Below are 23,528 nucleotides of genomic sequence, written 5' to 3'. Positions count from 1 at the left end.
ATGACTATTTACATAAAAGTTTAGGTTAAAATACACATATTAGGATATAGGAGTGTAAAAAAAAAAAAGGGTAAATCGGACCGAATTGGACCAAACTGGTGGGATCAGTCAGGTTCCAAGTTTGAATCAGTCTGATCGGTTTTATTTTTTTTTTAAACTGGTCAAAATCGGTCTGATTCCCATTTTTCTCTTTTTAAAGCTGAACTGGACCGGTTTATATATTTTAATTTTTTTTATTATATATAATTTATATATATAATATATAATTATATATAAAATAGTTTTGTATTATATGATAAATTACCAATTAATATATTATTAAATTTTAAAATCTTATATAATTTTTTTATTGTATTAATAGTTATGCTAATATTATATAGTGCATATTTATAGTTATTCCAATACTATATCACTATATATTACAATATGTTATAATATATTACTATAGTCTATAATACAGTTATAATATATATTATAATATATTACAATATATTATTATTATAGTATTATATACTATAATATACTATATTATATAATATATAATATAATACATTAAAAATAAAAAATCGGACCGAAAACCAGTAAAACTGGAGTACTGGTTTAGGAGGATAATCAGTGTGTAATCGATTTTCAAAATTTCAAAACCAATACATACTTATTTGGTCTTAAATTTTATCCAAAACTGAACCAGATCAGACCCGTTACACCCCTAATAGGATATAATAATTTACTTTGAGATGTTCTAACATTTTTATACAATGCAAAATAATTTTCTAAACAATAACACTTGTTACATGCTTAATAAAAATAAAATGCTTATAAACTTTTAAACAAAATACTAAATTAATTAAGCCTACTTACCTCAATACCCGAACTACCACTTTGACCAAAACAATCTATTACAAGACCTAAATGATGTAAACTAAACGTAGACACAAACTCACCTTAAGATCCAACCCAACGTGATATTGTCTAAACGTAAAAGTTAACAAGCCCAAAATAATCTTCTATGTATAAAAAGTGCCTATGAAACGGAATTTGTTGTTTTAACAGAAAATCTTGTTTTACCGTTAGTTTTATTGTTCCCGTTAAGTAGCGGTTAAGCCACCGTTTGTGGCCATTGTGTTGTCCGTTTGAATTCCATTCCCTAATAACTTAAAATATGCAAGGAAAACAGTGCTAAACTTTTTAAGGGCTTTTGATCTTCCAGTGCTTTGTTTGTTTTTCTTCTGTTTTCACTTTGTAATTGAAGACAAGGATAGAGATTGAGTGGCCCGCTTGTGTGGACGAATACGAGAAGCTTGTGATCTAAATGAACACTCCCAAGTCCGTTCCTTTTCCTTCTTTGCATTCTTAGCCTCTTGGTCTGAATGCATGGAAATGGAAATGGAAAGAGGAAGAAGAAGCAGCAACAACGAAATGAATGCGATTCCATCCCTTTAATCAGAAAAGCACATCCTCAAAAAATCACCAGCCCCAAGATTCATCTCCATTTTGCAAAACCACAAGTCCCAAATCCCACCACATTCCATCTCTCCCTTCTCATCAAATCTACCAATCCAAACTCGTTTCCGACTTGACGCAAAGCAAAGAACTTGACCCATTCCCAATTCCCCATGAATTTATCCCAGCTTATCATATGGGTTTTACTTGAACCTAATTTGCTCAACTGGGTCGATGAGAAGAGAGACAAGATAAGAAAACAAAGGAAGAAGAAGAAGAAGAAGAAAGAGGAAACAATAATGCCAACAGTAGCACATAAAGAATAAACAAAGCCCTAAGAGCTAAGGAGCAAACGACGCCATTTTGGGAGAGAAAGGAGGTTGAGCTTAAGGCACGTGAGCTGAACCTGAAAATTAAAAGAATTTGACCCAAAAACAAAGAAAAATCCGCTAAAACAAAACCCACCGAAATTAAAAATCCAACAAAGTAAAAAGGTACAATAAAAATAAATAAAAATAAAATAAAAATACTACAACTAAATATTAATAAAATAAAATAATTCAATCCTAATAATAAAATAATTAAGACTAGAGTGTAATTTAAATATAAAATAATTATAAATGTCAAGAAAGTATATTATTTAAATTTTACAATTTAAAAATTATAAAATAATACTGTAAAAATCACATTTGATCTAACTAGATAAACATACTTTGCATATTACTTTGACCTAATATTAACTAAACGTGATTAAATCAAAATCAAAACATGTTCAACATGACTTGTAACCTTTACAAAGATAACCATTTGATAGGTTGATGGAGAAAACAAAGGGGATTGTGGCTAGGTGCAAGACGAGCAGAAGATGAAGATAGTGACTGTAGGTGTTGGTGGGTTCGTGGGTCTTTATGGGTTGGTGGAGATCACAAAGACTGACTGTAGAGAAGATAAAAACTAGGCTGCGGCGGGCTACGGCTTCATGGGGCGGTGACTTTGTAGAAAGAGAAATACTTTTTATAATCGAAAAATACAGTCGGCATGTAGTCGTGGAGAAAAAAAATGAATTAATACGGGACCTACATGAAAAAAAAAATTATTTTTATAACTTTTTTTTTATTCATGTAGGTCCCCCTGAATATAAAATAATTTTTTTATAATTTTTTTTATTCATTCTGTACAGCCGACTGTACGCCAACTGTATTTACCGACTGTATCTAATAAAACCCTTGTAAAAAATACATGAAACTTTGCACGATGTAGAAAGTAGAAAAAATAAAAAAAATATTCTCATCAATTACTATTCATCATTATACATTCTATATCTTATAAAAAAATATTCATATATTCTATAAAAAAATATCTCTATATTTTATAAAAAAGTTATAAATTTATATTATAAAAATAAATAGTGATCGGTGCATATCACTCCTCGTATAAAATAGAAAAAGTAAAGATAAGATTTCGTGCGGACGAGGGAGAAATGCGCAAAATTATGATGGAACCCCTTCTATCTTCTAGGGATGAGAAACGACATCATTGCATTTGACACGTTGGATGCGAAGCCGCGGGTGTTTCCAAGGACGATTGCTAATAAAATTTTTAATATATATTTTATAATATATGTGTAATTGTATAATACTGGAGTCCGAGGATAAAAGTTGGAGTTCTATTGGAGCGGAGTCCGTTAACTCCGACTAGAAAAAAATATAATAATCGCATTTCGATTTTTTTTTTTTTGTAATATTTCATTTCTTGCCCTGAATTGCGATTTTTTATCGAAGTGGAAATTTATTTTTCTCTGTTTTTCGCTTATTCTTTGCATATTATTTCAATGAAGATGATTTTCCGAAAATAAGAACTCAACAAGCCAATCATGCCAACGCCAAATGCTCTGAATTCTAATTTTGGTAACTTGTTCGTTTACGTGTTAAATATAGCTGTTTCAATTGGTGCTTCTCTTGCATTTGATTTTTTTCAAAACTTCAAATGAAAAAATAAAAACAAAACACAGCGATTAAAATACATAAACGTTTAAAAATTATTTAGAGCAACTTACACAAACATTTTCTCGAACGCTTCGTACACAAAATATTGGCAGCTTATATTAATTAAGCATGGTTTCTAAAACACAAAGACACGTACATTCACTTCCAACTTCTATATTTTATTTTATAAACCATAATTATTACGAATAAAAACTAAAAAGGGCCAGTGACAATAAGGGAGATGGACCTCAAAACTTCAACCGGAAATTTCAATGGCCTTGATGTCTGGTTTCTTCACCTCCGCTTTGGGAACAGTAACAGTCAGGACCCCATTTTCCATCGCAGCCTTAATCTGGTCCATTTTTGCGTTCTCTGGCAGCCTGAACCTCCTCAAGAACTTGCCACTGCTCCGCTCCACCCTATGCCAGGTGTCGTTCTTGTCTTCCTTCTCCACGTTCCTCTCCCCGCTTATCTGAAGCACTCTGTCGTCTTCAACTTCAACCTTCACTTCCTCCTTCTTCAGCCCCGGGAGATCTGCCTTGAACACGTGAGCTTCTGGGGTCTCCTTCCAATCCACGCGAGAATTGACGAAAGCAGAATTCTCCCTCGCAAACTGAGGTGCCGATAGAGAAGAAGAGAGTTGAAAATCCTGAAAAGGATCCCATATTTCAAGCGGGAATGGATCGAAGACATTGCTTCTTCTGCCACCAAATAAACTTGGAATCAACGACATCTTCACTTGCTTTCTTTGATACTTGCGTATCGAAACAGAGCAATGGACCAAAATCGAGTTGGGAAAGATTACAAAAACCACTCAGGAATTCTGAAAAGTTTGAGAAGCACGTAAATGGGTTCTCGGATTTATAGATTTGAGGAGGATTCTTCGAGTAATTTCCCAAGAAGTGAAGGATTCTTCGAGTACTTTCTCGGTGTTCTGGTTCTTTATTAACGGCTTCTATGTACTCTGGTCGTGGTCTAGTATTTTGTCACAGGACTTTCCAGCGTCTTCGTGAACCTTCCAGAGAGGAAACGTATCGTCAACATCTACTTTACCCCCGGGATTGTTCCCTCAATATTTAGAGCCTGTCTGAGATTCTGATAATAGATATAAAAAATGCGATAAAATGGTCTAAAATATTTAAATAATAAAATTTATTTTTAACTCTTCTAGAATAAATCATGTAATTCTGTTTTGGTAATTGGTTCTTGTACTAAGGCATTGCAATTCGTTGTAACCGACTCTGAGCTAGGCTGGAAATGCCAGCACACACCACCTGCTCGAGAATATTCCTGAGCAATACTTTCTTTAAATAGCACACTGTGTAGTGAACATTCTTAAGGAAAATGAATATACGAATTCCTTCATTTTAAAATGGCATCAGAGCTTTTTTGAAGACTAACGTCAAATAATGGCGGAAGAGTCATTTTCATTAAAAAGTCCTCATGCTCCGCCACCACCTTTACCATCACCCACCCCTACTCTGCCTCACCTTTCTCACTTCGTCACTGTCAAACTTACCCATGACAACTTCCTACTCTGGCGCACCCAGATGGTGCCATATCTTCGAGGTCAGCGACTCTTCCATTTTGTGGATGGGTCGGTTCTTCCTCCCCCTCCATATCTTTCTGATCAAGTCACACCCAACCCCGAATTTATTGATTGGACTCACACTGATCAGCTCATTTTAAGTGCTCTTATTTCCTCTCTCTCTGATAATCTCATAGCTCAGGTCGTCGGTCACCCTACTGCCCGTGATGTCTGGAAAGCTCTGGACAAACTCTTTACTTCTCACTCCCACGCCCGTATTATCCAACTTAGGTATCAACTAGCCACTGTCTCCAAAGGTTCCAGCTCAGTCTCCGACTATTTTCGAAAAGTTAAACATCTTTCCGATACCATGAGTGCTGCTGGTACTCCACTATCCTCTGAAGAATTCATCTCGTACCTCCTTGCTGGACTCAATAGTGATTACGATGCCTTTGTAACATCTGTCACTGCTCGGGTTGATCCCTTATCCCCCGATGAACTCTATGGTCTTCTGTTAACTCATGAAAATCGTTTATCTCATTCCACCCATCTTCCTCTTTCTACTGATCTCTCGGCTAATTTCACCATCTCCTCTGCCCATGGCCGTGGTCCTCACCGTGGCACTTATCGTGGCTCTTATCGTGGTCGTGGAAGGGGTCGGTCTGCTCCAACCCTTTCCTCAACTTCCTCTCCACACATGCCCTCACCACTCCCTCACTCCAAACCCTCGTGTCAAGTCTGTGGTAAGGTGGGCCATATTGCACTAAAATGCTACTATCGGTTTGATCACTCATACCAAAGTGACCCTCCAAAATCACTCACTGCCCACTATACAACATCTGCTTCTTCTCCATCAATGGATTGGTATCCTGATACAGCAGCTACAAACCATATCACCTCAGACTTAGCCAACCTCAACCTGCACTCGGCACCATATGGTGGTAATGATCAGATCCGTGTTGGTGATGGCTCGGCACTTCCTATTTCCCATATTGGTGATTCTTCTCTTGCCACTTCTTCCCGTTCCTTTATTCTCAAAAATTTGTTACATGTTCCTAAAATTACAAAAAATCTTATCTCAGTTAGACAATTTTGTTGTGATAATTCAGTCTTCTTTGAGTTTCATGGTTCTTTTTTCACTGTGAAGGACTCCAAGACAGGGATCACTCTTCTTCGTGGGCCAACACATGATGGACTTTACTCCTTTCCTTCAGCTGTCATTCCACCTTCAGCTCAAGCTCTTGTTGGCGAGTGTACTTCCACCTTTCAGTGGCATGCACGACTTGGTCATCCAGCTCTTCAATTAGTTCATCGCATCATCACCACTCACTCCCTTCCAGTTAAACATCACGACACTCCTCACATCTGCCCAGCTTGCGTCAAGCGAAAAGCTCCCAGCTCCCCTTTCGGTCTTCCCATCAGCACTCAACTCGGCCTCTTCAATTAGTTTATTCGGATGTATGGGGTCCTGCCCTGGTCCTTTCTAGAGAAGGATTTAAATACTATGTTTCCTTTTTAGATGACTTTACTCGTTACACATGGTGGTACCCGCTTGTTCAAAAATCAGAAGTGTTTTCAGTCTTTCTTAAATTTCAGAAACATGTTGAATTATTGTTCAATTCTAAAATAATCTCTCTTCAAACTGATTGGGGTGGTGAATATCGCTCACTACATAATCACCTTGAAAATCAAGGCATTTCACATCGAATATCTTGTCCGCATACCCATCAACAAAATGGGGCTGTGGAGCGAAAACACCGTCACATTGTCGAAACGGGCCTTGCTCTTATGGCTCAAGCATCCTTACCTCAAATTTTTTGGGTAGATACTTTTCATACGACAGTATATCTCATAAATCGTCTTCCAACTCCCGTACTTCAAAATCAATCACCATATGAAAAACTCTTCTCAAAACCTCCTGATTACACCTTTCTTAAAATTTTTGGCACTGCCTGTTGGCCTCATCTTAGACCTTACAATCGCCACAAACTTGACTTCCGATCGATGCAATGCTTATTCTTAGGATACAGTGATTCTCACAAAGGCTATAGATGCTTGCATGTTCCCACTGGCCGAATTTATCTCTCTCGAAATGTGGTGTTTCATGAGCACCTCTTTCCCCTTGCTGTTACTTCCATGCCTTCTCAACCCATTCCCTCAACTCTTCCGTCCATCCTGGGTCCAATACCTTCACCCACTACTTTCGGATCATCCTCCCAAAACCAGCCCACTCAGCCCCACATTACTGCCAGTCCACTTCTTATTACTCATTCTCCTCCTGTCTCTTCTCAGCCCACAAGCCCAACTTCAAATACTTCTCAGCCTATTTCTTCTCAGCCAAGCACCCCCATAACAGAGTCTTCTCAGCCCGTTACTCCACTCCACTTTTCGACTCAGCCTATCAGTTCAACTTCATCTTCTTCTTCCTTACCGTCTCCCTCAGACTCGTCTCCTCCAGCTCCCGAATCTTCACTTGATCCTCCTTCGACCAACCAAATCGTCACTCGATCTAAAACCAATTCTCTCCATCCTCGCCGTTTCACTGACGGAACTGTACTCTGGCCACCACCACGAAGCCATCTCACCATTACCACCTCTGTACCCGAAGAACCCACCTCATACAGTGAAGCCGCAAAACACCATGACTGGCGACTGGCCATGTCCAAAGAATTTCAAGCCCTTTTACAAACGAATACCTGGTCTCTTGTTCCTTCTTCTGGTATTACCAACTTAATCGGGTGCAAGTGGGTTTTCAGGACAAAAAGACTATGTGATGGTTCGATTGAGCGCCGTAAAGCCCGTTTAGTGGCAAAGGGCTTCCACCAGCAGGCCGGCGTCGACTATTCCGAGACCTTCAGTCCGGTTGTTAAGCTGACAACCATCCGGACCATTCTCAGCATCGCTGTCACCGAACGGTGGACTCTCCGACAGCTTGATATCCACAACGCATTTCTGCATGGAGATCTTCACGAACAGGTCTACATGGCTCAACCGATTGGGTTCATAAATCAAGATTTTCCAACCCATGTGTGTCGGCTCAACAAGGCCATCTACGGCCTCAAGCAAGTTCCACGAGCTTGGTTCTCCAAGCTAAGCACTCGACTCCTTGATCTTGGTTTTAATTCCTCTGCTGCCGATCCATCTCTGTTTGTTTACAAACATGAAAATATCACTCTGTTTTTGCTAGTTTACGTCGATGATATAATCCTTACTGGGTCTTGTTCAGCTGCCATATCCTCTGTTTTGAAGTCCCTAAACACGTCCTTCCCAGTCAAGGATCTTGGGCCTCTACGTTTTTTTCTTGGTCTTGAAATAAACATGCTTCCTACTGGGATGCATCTATCTCAGCACAAATATGTCTGTGATCTCCTCAAACGCACAAACATGGACCTTGCAAAACCAGTCTCATCTCCTATGTCTACATCGACTCATCTGTCCCTCACTGATGGCCCTTCCTTCACTGATCCTACCCTTTACAGAAGCACTGTCGGCAGTCTTCAGTACCTATCCTTAACTCGTCCAGATGTTGCGTTTGCAGTGAACAAAGTGTGTCAGTTTATGCATGCACCCAAAGTCCCTCACTGGCAGGCCGTAAAACGCATTCTGCGTTACCTCAAACACACTACTCACCTTGGCCTTCACATTCGGCCCTCTCCCGTTTATGCTTTACATGCCTTTTCCGATGCAGATTGGGCTGGATGCCCTGACGATCGCCGCTCAACTGGTGGTTTCTGTGTTTTTCTTGGATCCAACATTCTTTCATGGGGGTCCAAGAAGCAACAAACTGTCACTCGCTCCAGTACTGAGGCCGAATACAAGGCCCTTGCCAACTCCACAGCTGAGCTCCTCTGGCTTCAGTCTCTTCTACGGGACCTTGGAATTTTTCTTTCGGCACCACCCACCTTGTGGTGTGATAATCTGGGGGCAACGTACTTGTCAGCAAATCCGGTTCTTCACTCTCGCACCAAGCACATGGAAATTGACTTCCATTTTGTGCGTGATCGTGTTTCAGCAAAAACATTGAAGGTGGCCTTCATTTCATCTCGTGATCAACTCGCCGATGTCTTCACAAAGCCTTTGGCTTCAACTCGGTTTCTGCAACTTCGTACGAGTCTCACCATGGTTCCCCTGCTGGACTCGCGGGAGGGTAAAAGCTTACAGGCCAATAACAGCTCCAGCTCAGCTCCACAAAGAGCACAATCAGAAGTGGTCCCAACAATGACTCCAGCTCGGCAAACTCTTCTAGAATAAATCATGTAATTCTGTTTTGGTAATTGGTTCTTGTACTAAGGCATTGCAATTCGTTGTAACCGACTCTGAGCTAGGCTGGAAATGCCAGCACACACCACCTGCTCGAGAATATTCCTGAGCAATACTTTCTTTAAATAGCACACTGTGTAGTGAACATTCTTAAGGAAAATGAATATACGAATTCCTTCATTTTAACAGGTAGTTTTATATTAAAATATTTTTAAATTAAAAAGAATAAAAAATTACGTTTTAACAAAAGATCAAAATGATATTTTTGTCAAAAATATTTCAGAAAAAATAACAGTCACACCCAGCAATTAGAACCAGACAGCATGGTAGGACTTTTTTTTTTAAATGAAGAAAAAAGCTCGGGTGCAGCCACTATTTGGCTACATCCATTGCACGCATGACGTATCCAGTTCACTAAATGCCTGAACCGGTTTAGCTCATTCTGCCATTTCCAGTTTGCTCGATCAAGATCTTCCCCCGTTCAACGAGCCCTCATAGCCAGCTCAATCAAGGAAACCCCCAAGCCCTCAAACACACCGACGGTTCTCCTCCCCACAGTGATATCCATCCCTACCCACCACGACGGAGCCTCGTATTCTCTGCATCGCATTTCAATCTCGAAAGCCATCCCTATTCTCTCCCTCCTGAAGCCCATCCCTCTACAACTTCTCTCTCCCCGACAATATACACGCTCCCCGACCCGAGGCCTCTCCTCGCTATCTGGAAATTTTGGTATTAGCTTATCTCCTTTGTTTTGCTATTTGTTAATTGATTTTGATTTTTACTTCCTTTTATTGTTTTTGTGTTTTAGTTTCACTTAGATTAGGGTTTTTTCGAATATACGATAGATTAATTTATTTGGCTTCGTTTGATTACGTTTCTACCCCCTCTTTAGTTTAACTTCGTTGCTCTGATGCTTAAATTTTGGGGCTTAAGTTTCTACTCATAAAAAAAATATTTTACTCAATTTTGAATGTCCAGGTTTGTAGATCGTTTCTGGTTTTCAATCTTAATGTTATTGGCGAACCTAGATCTAATGATTAGCATTTTATTAATTGTCAAAGGGTGTCGTGCTTGGCTTAAGGTTGTTGTGCTTGGCTTGGTGGTGGGTTGTGTGATGGGTTATCGTGTTTGGTGTTTCAATTTCTTTATAGATTGTGGTGTTTTGGGTTTCAATTTCTTTATAGTTTTCCTGACACATCATAGATGGAGTGGAGATGGGTTCTAGGGTTCCAATTTCTTTAAAGTTGCATTCTGATATATTTTCTTGGCCATGTTTTCCTATCTATCTTCATTTTCTATGTAATTGCCTTATATATATCTATGTTATACTTTTGTTGATTTAACCAATTTCTTTAAAGTTGCATTCTACTTTATATATATTTTCTTGGCTCTGTTTTCCTATCTATCTTCATTTTCTATGTAATTGCCTTATATATATCTATGTTATACTTTTGACTGATTTAACCTACAATTATTTTGACTCTTGAAAGTGAGACCCACATACATAGATAATCTGAAGTATATGAACTCCCAGCAATCCCAATATGATTTAAATAAGAGTATTGTATATCATGACCATATGTGTGTAAGTTTGTGTGAATGCATGTATACCTATATGAGTAGAAAATTCATCAGCAAGTATTTCAAACCAACATGCTAACAAATGGCTCTACCCATGTATCCAACCCATCAACACAGGGGGGGTCTATTAGAGAAGCAACAAAGTTTGGATATCATTAACCAAATGATACTACTTTCCTTCTTTCTATTCAACCACTTTGAAAAAGTCAGATTAATAGCAGGACTTATGCATTGACTTTCCCCATCACCCAACAGTACAAATAAAAACTCATTTAGAAATAACTAGAAAAAAAAAATATATACTTTTGAATCTACTCAACAGCATCTAATGGATTAGTCTTGCTAAAAGGAACTGAGTCAATTGAAATTCTACAACCTCATAAAACATAGAAATGCAAATGTTATCCTTTACCCCTGCTAAGATGCAAATATGAGCTTACATTGAGTTATTGATATATTAAAAGAACAGGATAAATAGATTACAGGCAAATTTGACAAGTTTTTATCTTTTACTAGTAGATTTGTAGTTTTAGATTCCATTCGTCCTTACTAATCTGAACTTGTATATGATGTTTTTTGAATCACTAATGGCATCTACACCATCATCATCGTCTGTAATTGATGATTTTGTGTTGGAAATACCAAGTTGTTGGTGTGGTTTGAAAGCACCACCACAGATATCGCACACTACGAAAAATCCTTGAAGGAAATTCTTCGCCTGCCCAAACTATAAAACAGTAAATGTTAATTAGCATTTTGAGTTTCATTATGTTTTATCATTTAATTAAATGTTGTTATTGCGTGTAGGGAGAAGTGAGGCAATGTGACTTCTTCGTTTGGGAGGATATACTTCACTTATTTTTTTTTTTTTTTTTTATTTTTTATTTTTATTATTATTTTTTTTTTATAACCTTGGGTGTCCGGGTCAGCTTATGCGCACCTCGACTAATCCCAAGGGGCCCTGAAGTTAACGACCAGGTAAATCCTCCAGTGGCCCTGAGGGGACTCGAACTAGTGACCATTGGGGAGCAAACCCAAGGCCTGACCAATTGAGCTACCCCTCGGGGTTATATACTTCACTTATTAGAAGAGAACATTCGTACAAGAGAGGGTAAAGTTTGGAAGATGTGGGATGATGTATTGGTACTCGAGAATGAAATTCGTAAAATGTAAGAAGTTGTTCGTAAAATGCAAGATGATCTTCATAAATAGGAAGATAAAGTGCAAAAGCGAGAGACAACTCTTTGTAAGGAAAAACATAAATTATTGTGTATGTATTGGGCTGTCATTTTTATAATTATTTTTGCTTGGTTTAGATAAATTGTAAGTAAATAGCAAACTGACATTTTGCTATTAATGGCCAAAGCAAGAAGATGGATGTAGGGATTATTTTGCTTTTTATGATGCATAAACTTTTGGGCCTTACTCGTGTACTGTAAAATACATTGTATATATTTATCTTCTATTCGGGTTTAAATTTGAAGCAAGCAAACAATTTCTTTATAGTCTACTTCTCTGGAATGTAAAATATTATTAAACATGTAATCCAAATGTATACCATTTAAAATGTACCCTTGGAAAAAAGACATAACAGATAAAATTCGTAATATACTATATATTTATCTGGTTCACATAGAATGATCAGTAGCAAATTCCAAAACCATTTAATATTTACAATTCCTCAAAACTATTGAATTACCCAAAAAGCAACAGGAAAGACGCTGCATTAGGCCTTCAAAACCCCACGTAGATGCTTGAGAAAAGTCACTGGTTTGCTTCAAAACCCCACGGGATGATTTTCTTCCATCAATATGCTTTCCCAGATCCAGCACCATCCCGAGTTGTTCTTATCAAATCTATGATGCTTGAGTGTAAGTCACTGGTTTGCTACTTATTGAATTTGTAGTAGCAGTCAATCTTGATTGCTGAAAGCAAGAAATTCAACATAACTACTTATAATTTGTTCAACATACTGAAACAAATAAAGGTGTACATCCCAACTGATCTGCATAAATCTTTTTCCAGGCAGCTTTAACTAGGCCATATATTCAGTCCACTAACTATCTTACTGAAGGAAAAATTGTCTATTGGGTCATCTCAATGTCATTACCTGTTGAGAGCGCGCATATGCAATTGCTCACCCCCTCTTCACAGCACCGTCTTGCCTCATTTGCAGCTTTGCTCTAACTTTATCAATGGTTCCTGGACTATGGATCCATCCTTGCTGATAATTATCAGAAAAATTAACATTGATGATAGAGTTAGCATTGCCTATACATTAAATGGTATTTTCATTATTTATTTGATGACATGGAACCTCACTAAGGCCAACCCTCGCTTTCCCACCCTTGGGAATACATAAAATGTTGAGATGTGAAGATGTTTTGACATTAATACCTCAGCTTGCTTCACAGGATCAGCAAGCTTGAACTCAAAGAAGAGCTGGGGGCACCCTCACACACCGTGCCCTTACACGAGCTTGAACTCAAACAACCATTGCATGCAACTCAGTGTAAGCCAACCAAAAATAAATCCTAGCTTGAAGCCTCACCACTGCTTTCAATGCCCTCAAAGCTTATCTTGCCTGCAACATGTCATAAAACCACTGAGCAGATTAAAAAGTATTGTGGGATTGTCAATATTCCTGAATATTTGACACTGTTAAAAAGTATTAACATTGTTTGCTACTGGTGCCTTCCCCTCTAGCTTTAAAAGCAAGCCAACAAAAAATAAATCATACCAACCCAAATCAGCAATACCTATATATATGCTGCTGCAGTAACAAATTCCATAGCTAAAGCCATCTCAGTCAAAAGTCAGGTTCTAATATCTGCTTACCCCCACAGAAGATTACAAAATCATAAATAAATCAAGTGTTTGACAAACTGTTTAAGATTATGAAAAATGACAGTCCTCTTTGGTCATCACTTATTGAAAATACACAGTTAACTTCATTTCCTGGTGGAGTTGATTGTGTAAGAATGCTACTTTGTGTTCCAAAACCAACTCCATCATCAAATTGACTTTATTGAGATCCCAGGGTGTCACCAAATTGTGGCTCATCTACCAAGATTTTCTTGCAAGTCTAAATGCAGTAACAAAAATAGGCATATATTAGAATTGTAATACTAAGTGTTAACAGTACAAATTTAGATACTTATTACCAATTTCTTCCTCTTTGTTGTCATCTTTTCCACGGGTGGAACCTTTCTCTTACTTGGGGGTCTCCCTTTCCCTCGGACCACGTTGGGACTTAATATCTTCTTACCCTTCTCCAAGACCACATTTGATTTTCCCTTCGTTTGTTCGGAAGTTGACTTTGGTGGAGTTGAACCTTCTCATTTTGCATCAAACTCATTAACAACACGCAAGAATGTACTAACTTTTTCATTATATGAGGATATTTTGGTTACTAATTATGAACATCTTTTAATCACAAGCTCATAATTTCTTGCGTCAGATCTATCCCACTGTTCATTGTAACTACTTCTGTGTAATGTGTATCTTCTCTTTACATCATTTCTCCAGCGATCTAAGATGTAACGATCTGGCAGCACATTAACCTTTCTCAACTAACAAACTCTAAGTGCATGCCTACATAGAATCCTCCCCGTCTCAAACAGTGCATACGTGCATTTTACCTCCACCTCCTCCTCGTTATAGTAAATTGAGTATTGAATTGTTTTAATGTGATCATCAATAGATATTTCATCCAAGACATCATATTTTAAAATGCACCCTTATGTTTCTACAATACAACAATTAGAACACATTAGGCCCAACAACTCTACTTGGACCTCTTTGAACTTCGTATTTGTATATAAGTTTTGAAACTGCTTCTCAATGTTGAAATGGGACACGCAAGGAATAGTTTGGTTGTTAGAATTGAAATCTGCAATTGTCTCTGCCTCGACCTTTTTTCTAAAAGCATTATCAAATTGGTCGACAAATTCCTTCAATGTCGTTCTAGAATGGACATACTCGCCGAAAAATACATTTATGCTTTCAGATCTTTGGGTCGTGTTCATACCAGCCCAAAATACACTCTTCAAGTAAGGTGGAATCCAAAAAGACCTTTCCTCGTACAAGTTTTTAGCCATTTATTGCCGACCAAATCATACTTCGCAAGTAGTTGACCCAGCTCCCCTCAAATTCTCTAATGGTCTGTGAGTCATATAATGCAATCTGAATGTCAATCTTCAACCCCGCATTGAATTTGGCATGAGATCCTAACTTCTCTAAAAGTTTGCGCATTATATGCCATAAACAATACCTATGACGAGTTTCGGGGAATACAATGATAATAGCACTCTTCATTGCCCGATCTTGGTCGGTTATGATAGCTTTTTGCACCCGATCATTCATGCAATCTAGCCACATTCAGAACAACCATATAAAAGTATGTGTTTCCTCACTTGAAAGCAATCCCACCCCTAATAGTATGGACTGCCCATGATGGTTAATGCCAATGAATGGAGCAAAAGACATCCCATACCTATTAGTTAGGTATGTTGCATCGAAGGTTACAATATCTCCAAAATATTCATAGGCGGCTCGACTCCGAGCATCAGCCCAAAACACATTCTATAACCTTCCCTCATCATCCACGTCCATGCTAGAAACGAAGCCATCATTCTGATCTTGCATTCTTTTGAAATACTCATTAAGTGCATCGCCACCTCTTTTACCCAATCTCATATGTCTAGCATTGTCAATGTAATTCCGATAATCTTTTTCTTGAAATTGAAGATTATCGAAACCTCCCGAATCAACGACAAGAGAATAATAATTTTTATTCATTCGTATACCAACTCTATCATTGAGCTCAAGGATCCTTTAACTGTATTCATATAGATACTTGTGAGATCGTAAAAGTCTTGTCTTCTTGAGGCTGACAATTATGTGGTTATGCACATTTTCAATAGTGGTTACCAACCATTTCTCATTCTTGTTCAATGTCGCATTTATTTTCGCATTACAATCCATTTTAGTTGTTAGCCTTGGCTTCGAGATATTACTACCTTTAGGTTGGTACTTTCCGCCACGGGAACAATCAATGGTCACATTTATAGGTCTCCCATCATCATCTCCCTGCCCTGAATGTCCTTACACCAAAACCGTCTTACTTGACATATTACTTATAGTAGGCCATAAGTTCTTTTGCACTGTCAAATTCCATTTTAGATCTTGGTGCTTCAACTTGTACGTCATCATCAGAGACAAGAGTGGATGTCTCCTCTAAATCTTCATTTATATCGAAGAGCATTTCTACGAATGGAAACATATGGATAGATTAGCAGGCAAACAAAGTTAGCGAAAAATGCACGCAAACAAAACTATAATATCATTGATGTCATGAAAATTGTCATCAGTCATCCTAAATGGACTTCCCAGATTTTGTTCAAATTCTTCACTAGTTGGCACAGTCGATGCTAAGGGCGATTCTTGCCTCAGCTCCTCTAGATTACTTGGCAGAGAATAGGGCATATAAGATGACATCTGCTCAATTAGGCATGTTGTTAGGCAAAATGGAATTATTCTAAAGAAATTAACATGTTAATGTTTGGATATTTAAAAATTCAAAAAAATATATCTGAAATGAATCATCAAATGGGCTAAAGTCTTCCGAATTACTCGACAGAGGGTATGCCATATTTACATAAAAAAATATCTTGCAATTAGGTGCTTTTAGTTAGATTCATAACGATGTAACTCAAATCTAAAAAAAGGGTTGTTCTCATTTCATAAAGCAAAAGAGCTTCTATGAATCAGTAGTTTGAGTCTTGATGCTTAACCAATTAAGGAAGTGTTTTTTTAGTGATGTTGTGATTTGTTTTAATACAAAAAAATAATAATAAAAAAAATTAAATGATGTCTTTAGTTGCTAAAATCATATCTTAAATTATTCTAGCATCTCACAACACACCATTGAATAAAATTAGCTTTAGACCAAATCCCGAATCATCAACCCCTTTTTTGCTACCATCGAAACCTACCTCACTAGTTTGAGTCTTGATGCTTTCATAATTAAGGAAGAGTTTTTTTAGTGATGCTGTGATTTTTTTTAACACAAAAAATAAATAAATAAATGAAAAAATTTAGATTGTTTTGACTCTATGCACTACAGATGCTACTAACAATTGACCCCAATCTTCTAGGATACTAAATAACAGATGTTCTAACTCCCATCAGAACAACACAGATATAGAGTATTACTTTTTCCTAAGGAATACTGCAATTCATCACCTGAAATTGAATTTTGTAAAATATGAATGATTTGTTTTCTTCGTGCACTCCTTTTGACTTGTGTCTTTTTTTTTTTAACTTACTCAGAAAAAAATTGATATTTTTAACATACAGAATCTATGGCTGATAGAACTACCATGCTTGAAGTCATTACTCCTGCTTTCTTAGTGCAGAGCCTACCATGTTTTTCAACAGGTTTATCAAGATTACTTCAAAATATTACATTGAATGCCAGTGTTTCACTGAGAAATTTGAATGGGAATTTTACTTCCCACATGCAGGACATTAACAAAAACACATACAGCAACCAGAGCCCAACGAACAAAAATAAAAACAAAACCCTACCAAAAATCCTAGCATTAAACTTGCATTAGCTATTCCTCAGAAATCCTACCAGTAAGCATATTAATTTTACATAGTCTCAATGCAGTAACAAAGTAACATTCAAATGAAAACAAAAAACACAATCGGGCATTTTTCTCCATGCCCGTGCGTTTTTCTCCATCCCTAAGCCCAATATCCATCTCAAAAAACTCTAAATTCACATTTCTACAAGAACAACGTCCTCCATGGCGGGAAAAATGTACCTCGAATGGTTTCCACGTGAGAGCAGGGGCGACAGCTAAACAAAGCACTAGAGCAGTGTCCTCGCTTGCTACCATCCCAAATTTGCTCTGATGGCACAATTGCAGGGAGCTGCAACATTGGGCAAACGAAGAAGTAGCGTTTGGTGGCGGCAAAGAAAGAGACAGACGGCGTCGTTGGGTGGTGCTGGGTACGACGTTGGTGGCGCGGGTTGTGGTCAAGGGATTTTACAGCTTGGCTTCGCGGTATGATTTTGAATACGATTGAAAAGGAAATTGATTTTCAAATCTTTCAATACGCTGCATTTTGGATGTTTAAAAAAAATAATAAATAAAAGAAACAGGAGCAGCCACATAGTGAGTGTGCTGAGGGCACCGCTACAGTGGCTGCCCTATGAAATCAATGCAAAAAATTGAGCGGAAAGCACCAGTAATAGTCAGGTAGGCACTCGCTAAGACTTTACGTGGCACTAGGTCTGAGGTGGTGTGCCGATATGGTAACATGTATCGTGCATTGTGGTCTTGTGCCTGGAAAAGTATATGCCGGTGTGGACAGTGGCTAAAATCTTTAGGTGGTGTATCCGGCTTCTTTGCCGTCGATCTTGGTCTTGTTGAACTCATCAACGAGTGTTCTATCAGGATATATTATTAAAAATATTAAAAATGGCTAACAACATTTCAAAATAGGCAGTGATAAAGGTTGGAAAGAACAAAGCTGAAAAACTTGCGACAGGTTTGCAAAAAAAAAAAAAAAAAAAAAATGCTGAAAAACTTACGCAAATAGTTTCGTAACTATGATAATATATAAAATCATCACTCTTCTTAATTCTTCACGTATGAATTAAACTTTCCTTGAAAAAAAAGCTCAACACTTGATATATTTAAATAAATTAAATATAATATAGAGCCTAAATTTAAACTCAGAATCTTACTCTAACACCATAAAGAAAATAATTAAAAATAATATTTGAAAAGACTTCTATAATTTCTGAAATTAATATCATGTGCATTAAGATGTCTTATTTATAGTAAAAGAGATCAAGTGGAATAAGGAAGTAAATAAATACAAAATCTCTTAATCCGGATGGTATTATAATCAAAATAGTATACATCAACATAATATCAGAGAAAATATTAACGGGATGAAAATTGAAAGCAGGAATATTAGAATGAAGAAAATGCCAATGACTAATGCACGGTTTCTGACCACATAAATCGCAGACGGATGTTGAGTTTTACTTACATACTACTTATATCTTATTATATCATCATAATATATTATAACAAAATATATAATAAATAATCATTTAATAATAATACAAATTAGATAATAATAATATGCATAAAAATTTTCTTCATTTATACCGACCAGAGATTACTTTAATTTGAACCTATGCTATGCACCAGTACAATTGAATACATTGTATGAACTCAACATATATTAATGTACACAGAAAATGATCACATACTTGCTTTGCACTTGCTTGTCATGTTAGGATTGTGTGTGTGGAGCTTGGTTGGATTTGTTGCAGTCCAATTTGAGGTCCCGCTTGATTAATTCGGCATTAACATGGATTTCTTTTTCGAGTGATGTTTATATTTTGTCAATAAAATTCATATCATTTTACATTCTTTCTACTTCAATAGTATTTTCAGTATTAAATTCTGCTTTTTTTTCCTCCATTACCTAATTCATCTAAACAAGACTCAGGAAAAGAAAACAAATGAAGAAAAAAAGTCCAAATGGAGAGTAATTTATTATGGACTTGATCAGATACCTATTACATAACTTCAAATCAAAAAATAAAAACAACTTTTACACGAACATTTTCTCGAACGCACACAAGATATTGGCAACTTAAATTGATCAAGCTTGGTTTTCAAAACACAGAGACACGATACGGGAGATGCCCCCTAAAAACTTCAACCGGAAATTTCAATGGCCTTGACGTCTGGTTTCTTCACCTCTGCTTTGGGAACAGTAACAGTTAGAACCCCATTTTCCATGGCTGCCTTGACCTGATCCATCTTTGCGTTCTCTGGCAGCCTGAACCTCCTCAAGAACTTGCCACTGCTGCGCTCCACCCTATGCCAGGTGTCGTTCTTGTCTTCCTTCTCCACATTCCTCTCCCCGCTTATCTGAAGCACTCTGTCGTCTTCAACTTCAACCTTCACTTCCTCCTTCTTGAGCCCAGGGAGATCCGCCTTGAACACGTGGGCTTCTGCGGTCTCCTTCCAATCCACGCGAGAATTGACGAAAGCAGAATTCTCCCTCGCAAACTGAGATCCTGATGGAGAAGAAGACGAGAGTGGAAAATTCTTAAAGGGATCCCATATTTCGAGCGAGAATGGATCGAAGACATTGCTTCGTCTGCCCCAAAATGAACTTGGAATCAACGACATCTTCACTTGTTTACTTTGACACTTACGTATGGAAGCAGAGCAATCGAATAAGATTGAGTTGCGAAAGATCACAAAAATCACTTAGAAATTCCGACTAGTTTGAGAAGCACAAAAATGGGTCATTTATAGATTTGAGGAGGATCCTTCGAGAGATTACACGAGAACTGAAGGATTCTTCGAGTACTTTCCCGAGTGTTCTCGTTCTGTATTAACGACTTCTTCGTGAACCTTCCAAAGAAGAAACACCCAGCGAAATCTACGTCTGGGGCCCACAAACTTTAAGCAAATTTTGGGTCAGCCAATTATGTTCCGGATAATGCCCAGAAAATGTTCTCCGATCAAAGCTCGAAAGCCACCAATATTGTTCTCGAACGGACTAGAAAACCCACCGAGTTTTATAAATAAAAATGATAAAATCTTCCCACCTGTTTATCCTATCAACTTTTATTATCGGAAACCAATAGAAGAGTAACAGATAAGGACTATATCATTGAATTTCCAAATCGCAGTGTAGGGAAACTCTCTTGCTCTCTCACGCAGCATGAAACCAGAACACTTATCTCTCTCTACTTCCCCTCTCTCTACGTTGAACCCAACCGAAGACCTCTCTCTCTGCTTCACTTCTCTCTCTGCTTCGAACCCACTTGTGGATGCGAGAAATCTCATTTCTCGCCCAACATGTTGGCGGCGATGCTATGCCAATGACCTCAACGAGCAGGAGGCTGAAGGTACATTCACTGTAGCTCTTGGGCGCAACTTAGAAATCTTCTTGGCGTAATCAATATTTCGGGCACAAATCTTTTTTATCCACTGAAATTATGGGATCTATTATTTTTCAAAAAGATACAGGAAAATGGCCACAATTCGCGCTCTGAGAAGAAGCACTGCCAAATAGGTGATGTAAATCTGGATGATTACCACCCGATTGATCCAGTATCAAGTTCAAAGGCTTCCTTTAAACCTGGACCTATCGAACACAAGACTCCTCTCATGCCACATATTCCAAGACCTTCGCCTCCTACCCATCCTGAAAATGGAGGATTTGCATAGCCTACTCATGATGTAGATCTGTTCTTCGTTTTTGCAGTTTTTCTTGAATTTGATGATCTGTGTTTGCTTTGAAGTCCGATGAATTTCTACACATTTGAAAGTTGTTTCTTGAAAATTTTGAGGCCGTCTAACTCAGTCTTAGTGTTGTTTGGTTGCTAAGAAAATCTGGGAAATGGAAAAAAAAAATCGTGATTTTTTCTCTCAAATGTTTTTGACTAACATTCAAGATATGGATATGAAAAAAAATTAATGGGAATAAAATTTCAACTTTGTAACATAACCAAATAGTCGTGATTGTGAGTTCATGGTTGCAGTAGATAGTTAGAGCGCTACGGTTAGAGTTATGGCTTAAATTCTTCTTTGGAGTAACGTCTATGGCGTCATTCACTGATTATCGATGCCCCGCAACCTCAGTGGGTGCTTGCATGTGAGTCAACACCCATAGTTGTTCTTGTCTCAACATACACGAACCAGAATAAGATCGAAAACGGTGGTTGACCTGGACGAACTTGGCTTCCCAGGAATTCGGTCCTCTTACATATTGCTTGCTCGCAATACTTTATGGCCCAGAAGATTCGGATTTGTGAGGTCACGTTAGGATTCATGAAGGAGAGGTTTTCGGTTCGACAGAGAGAGGTTTTCGGTGTGTGTGAGAGAGAGAGAGAGAGGGGGGTTGGGGTGAGGGGCTCAACAGAAATAAAGAAACATTCATCTGCAATGCGGCACACCAGGCTAGTTGAGGAGCACTTATGTATCACTATTTCATTCGTCTCCATTGTTCTCCACTTATAGGATTATCCAATTTGAAGCGTTTCTCAATAAAAAATGCTATGGACAATCGGCATGCGTCTCTACCCCGGCCTCGCGTCTGACTTGACAAAGAAACTAACGATATCGTTTCATAGTTTTGGCACTCGGAGAACGGACTCTTGTCTCCATGCCCATTTCAAGCCCTACTCTACTTATTTTCTCTGTCTTGCAATCTGCTGCTTTCTCTTCTCCCTACTCCCTTCATTCGTCTTCTCCCTCTAAGTCTCCCTCTTGTCATTTGCAACCCTCTCTTCCTCTTTTCCATGAAATCAAAGCTCAAAGCCCTTGCGAAATCGACACCCCGCAAAATCCCCCTCTCGTCTTCCCTGAGCAACGAAGCCCTAAGCCCCATGAAATCTCTCGTTCGTCTTCCCCAAGCAACGAATATCTGAGGACCCACACCAATAGGATGAATCGTTGCCTCTTCCTTGTCATCCCCAGATCTTCCGAGCCACAAAGCCCTCTTCTTCCCCACACGATGAAACCCTAACCCTAAATCCTGAAACCTAACACTCATAAACTCTGCTTTTTACCGTCTTCAATGTGATCTCTCTCTCTCTCAAACATAGACTAGTGGTTTTTAAATTTTTAAAGATTGTGGGGATTTCAGGGTTTGATGTATTGATAAGTTTTTGTGACTAATCTCGTTAAGGAAATCTTAGGGTTTTTTTTTTTTTTTCCCGTATTTGGTTGTTTTGTTGAGCAGTTTGTTGGTTCACTTTCTGAGGGTTTCAAACTGGTTTCTTATTACAGAACAGAGAAAGAGGGTTGTAGTTCCCATCAACCCCCCATTCAAATATTAGAAAAGAAAATGCATGCTTATAGATTGTTGAAATTAAAAGACACAATTGGATCTACAATAGCCACGGTTCCACCTGATAAGGATGCAATTGTTACATGAAGAATTTTGTTATGCATTATGAGCTGCTAATATTCTTTTATTTGTTTTTATCATTTACAATTGTAATCTATAAATAGACATATAAATTGTGTACAGTGTAAGAATCATATATACAATTTCAATTAGTGCTTTTTTCAACTTTCTGTTGCTCTCGTCCGTCGTCTTCATACTCAGCTCTGTTTTTCATTCTCTGCATCACTGTCAACATGGTATCATGAGCCATGACAGATACCCCTTCAGACACGAAAGACGCTCATTCCTCTCCTATTATATCCAATATGCCTTCCAAACCCACACCACCCCGCTAGCCCCTATTATATCCAACTTGGTGAAGGAGCATCTTCACCATTAGTTCCCGATTTACTCACCACTGAGAACTATGTCACATGGGCAAGAACTATGCGTCGTGCCCTCAATATAAAAAATAAAATCAGTTTTATCGATGGTAAAATTCACAAACCTTCCAACAGTGCCGACCCCTTATATGCACCCTGGGAACACTGCAATGATATTGTGATAGTATGGATACAACATTCGGTTGGCTTTGAACACAAGTCAAGCATAGCTCATGCCGACACTCCTGCGGCTGTTTGGAGCGATCTTTGAGACCGATTCTCGATTCAAAATGCTCTCATAATTTTCAACTCACTAAGTCAATCTTAGCACTTACCCAAGATGAGGATTCGATTTGTCAATACTATAACAAATTGAAGAGTTTCTGGGATAAACTGAAA

At 38.0% G+C, this 23,528-nt stretch overlaps 2 protein-coding genes and 2 long non-coding RNA genes across 6 annotated transcripts; 1 reads left to right on the top strand and 3 right to left on the bottom strand.

Moving 5' to 3' along the window:
• Window positions 1-3,457: 3,457 nt before the first annotated feature.
• LOC122292082 (17.5 kDa class I heat shock protein) lies at window positions 3,458-4,511 on the bottom strand. The gene has a single exon (XM_043100285.1). The coding sequence runs from the start codon at window positions 4,159-4,161 to the stop codon at window positions 3,685-3,687; it is 477 nt and encodes a 158-aa protein (XP_042956219.1). The 5' UTR covers window positions 4,162-4,511; the 3' UTR covers window positions 3,458-3,684.
• A 4,904-nt stretch (window positions 4,512-9,415) lies between these two features.
• LOC122292080 lies at window positions 9,416-12,277 on the top strand. The gene is made up of 2 exons (XR_006236841.1): window positions 9,416-9,948; window positions 11,608-12,277. It is a non-coding gene; the product is annotated as an uncharacterized LOC122292080 (long non-coding RNA).
• A 123-nt stretch (window positions 12,278-12,400) lies between these two features.
• On the bottom strand, window positions 12,401-18,019 carry LOC122292081. Of its 3 annotated transcripts, XR_006236844.1 has the most exons (5): window positions 17,634-18,019; window positions 13,560-16,299; window positions 13,198-13,384; window positions 12,911-13,024; window positions 12,401-12,725 (listed from the first exon to the last, which is right to left on the bottom strand). It is a non-coding gene; the product is annotated as an uncharacterized LOC122292081 (long non-coding RNA). The 3 variants fall into 3 exon arrangements; XR_006236842.1 differs by having other exon boundaries at window positions 13,198-16,299; XR_006236843.1 differs by having other exon boundaries at window positions 12,402-12,725; window positions 13,198-16,068.
• Window positions 18,020-19,355: 1,336 nt separating this feature from the next.
• On the bottom strand, window positions 19,356-20,221 carry LOC122291211 (18.1 kDa class I heat shock protein). Its single transcript, XM_043098855.1, has one exon. The coding sequence runs from the start codon at window positions 20,031-20,033 to the stop codon at window positions 19,554-19,556; it is 480 nt and encodes a 159-aa protein (XP_042954789.1). The 5' UTR covers window positions 20,034-20,221; the 3' UTR covers window positions 19,356-19,553.
• Window positions 20,222-23,528: the final 3,307 nt, after the last annotated feature.

This window comes from Carya illinoinensis, chromosome 13 (assembly GCF_018687715.1).
Source record: "Carya illinoinensis cultivar Pawnee chromosome 13, C.illinoinensisPawnee_v1, whole genome shotgun sequence".
In the NCBI taxonomy this organism is placed as follows: domain Eukaryota; kingdom Viridiplantae; phylum Streptophyta; class Magnoliopsida; order Fagales; family Juglandaceae; genus Carya; species Carya illinoinensis.
This window is presented reverse-complemented; position numbering and strand designations above follow the sequence as displayed.

Bases quoted from the DNA above. Each gene is read 5' to 3' on its own strand.
- LOC122292082 (XM_043100285.1), bottom strand. From the start codon at position 4,161: ATGTCGTTGATTCCAAGTTTATTTGGTGGCAGAAGAAGCAATGTCTTC.
- LOC122291211 (XM_043098855.1), bottom strand. From the start codon at position 20,033: ATGTCGTTGATTCCAAGTTCATTTTGGGGCAGACGAAGCAATGTCTTC.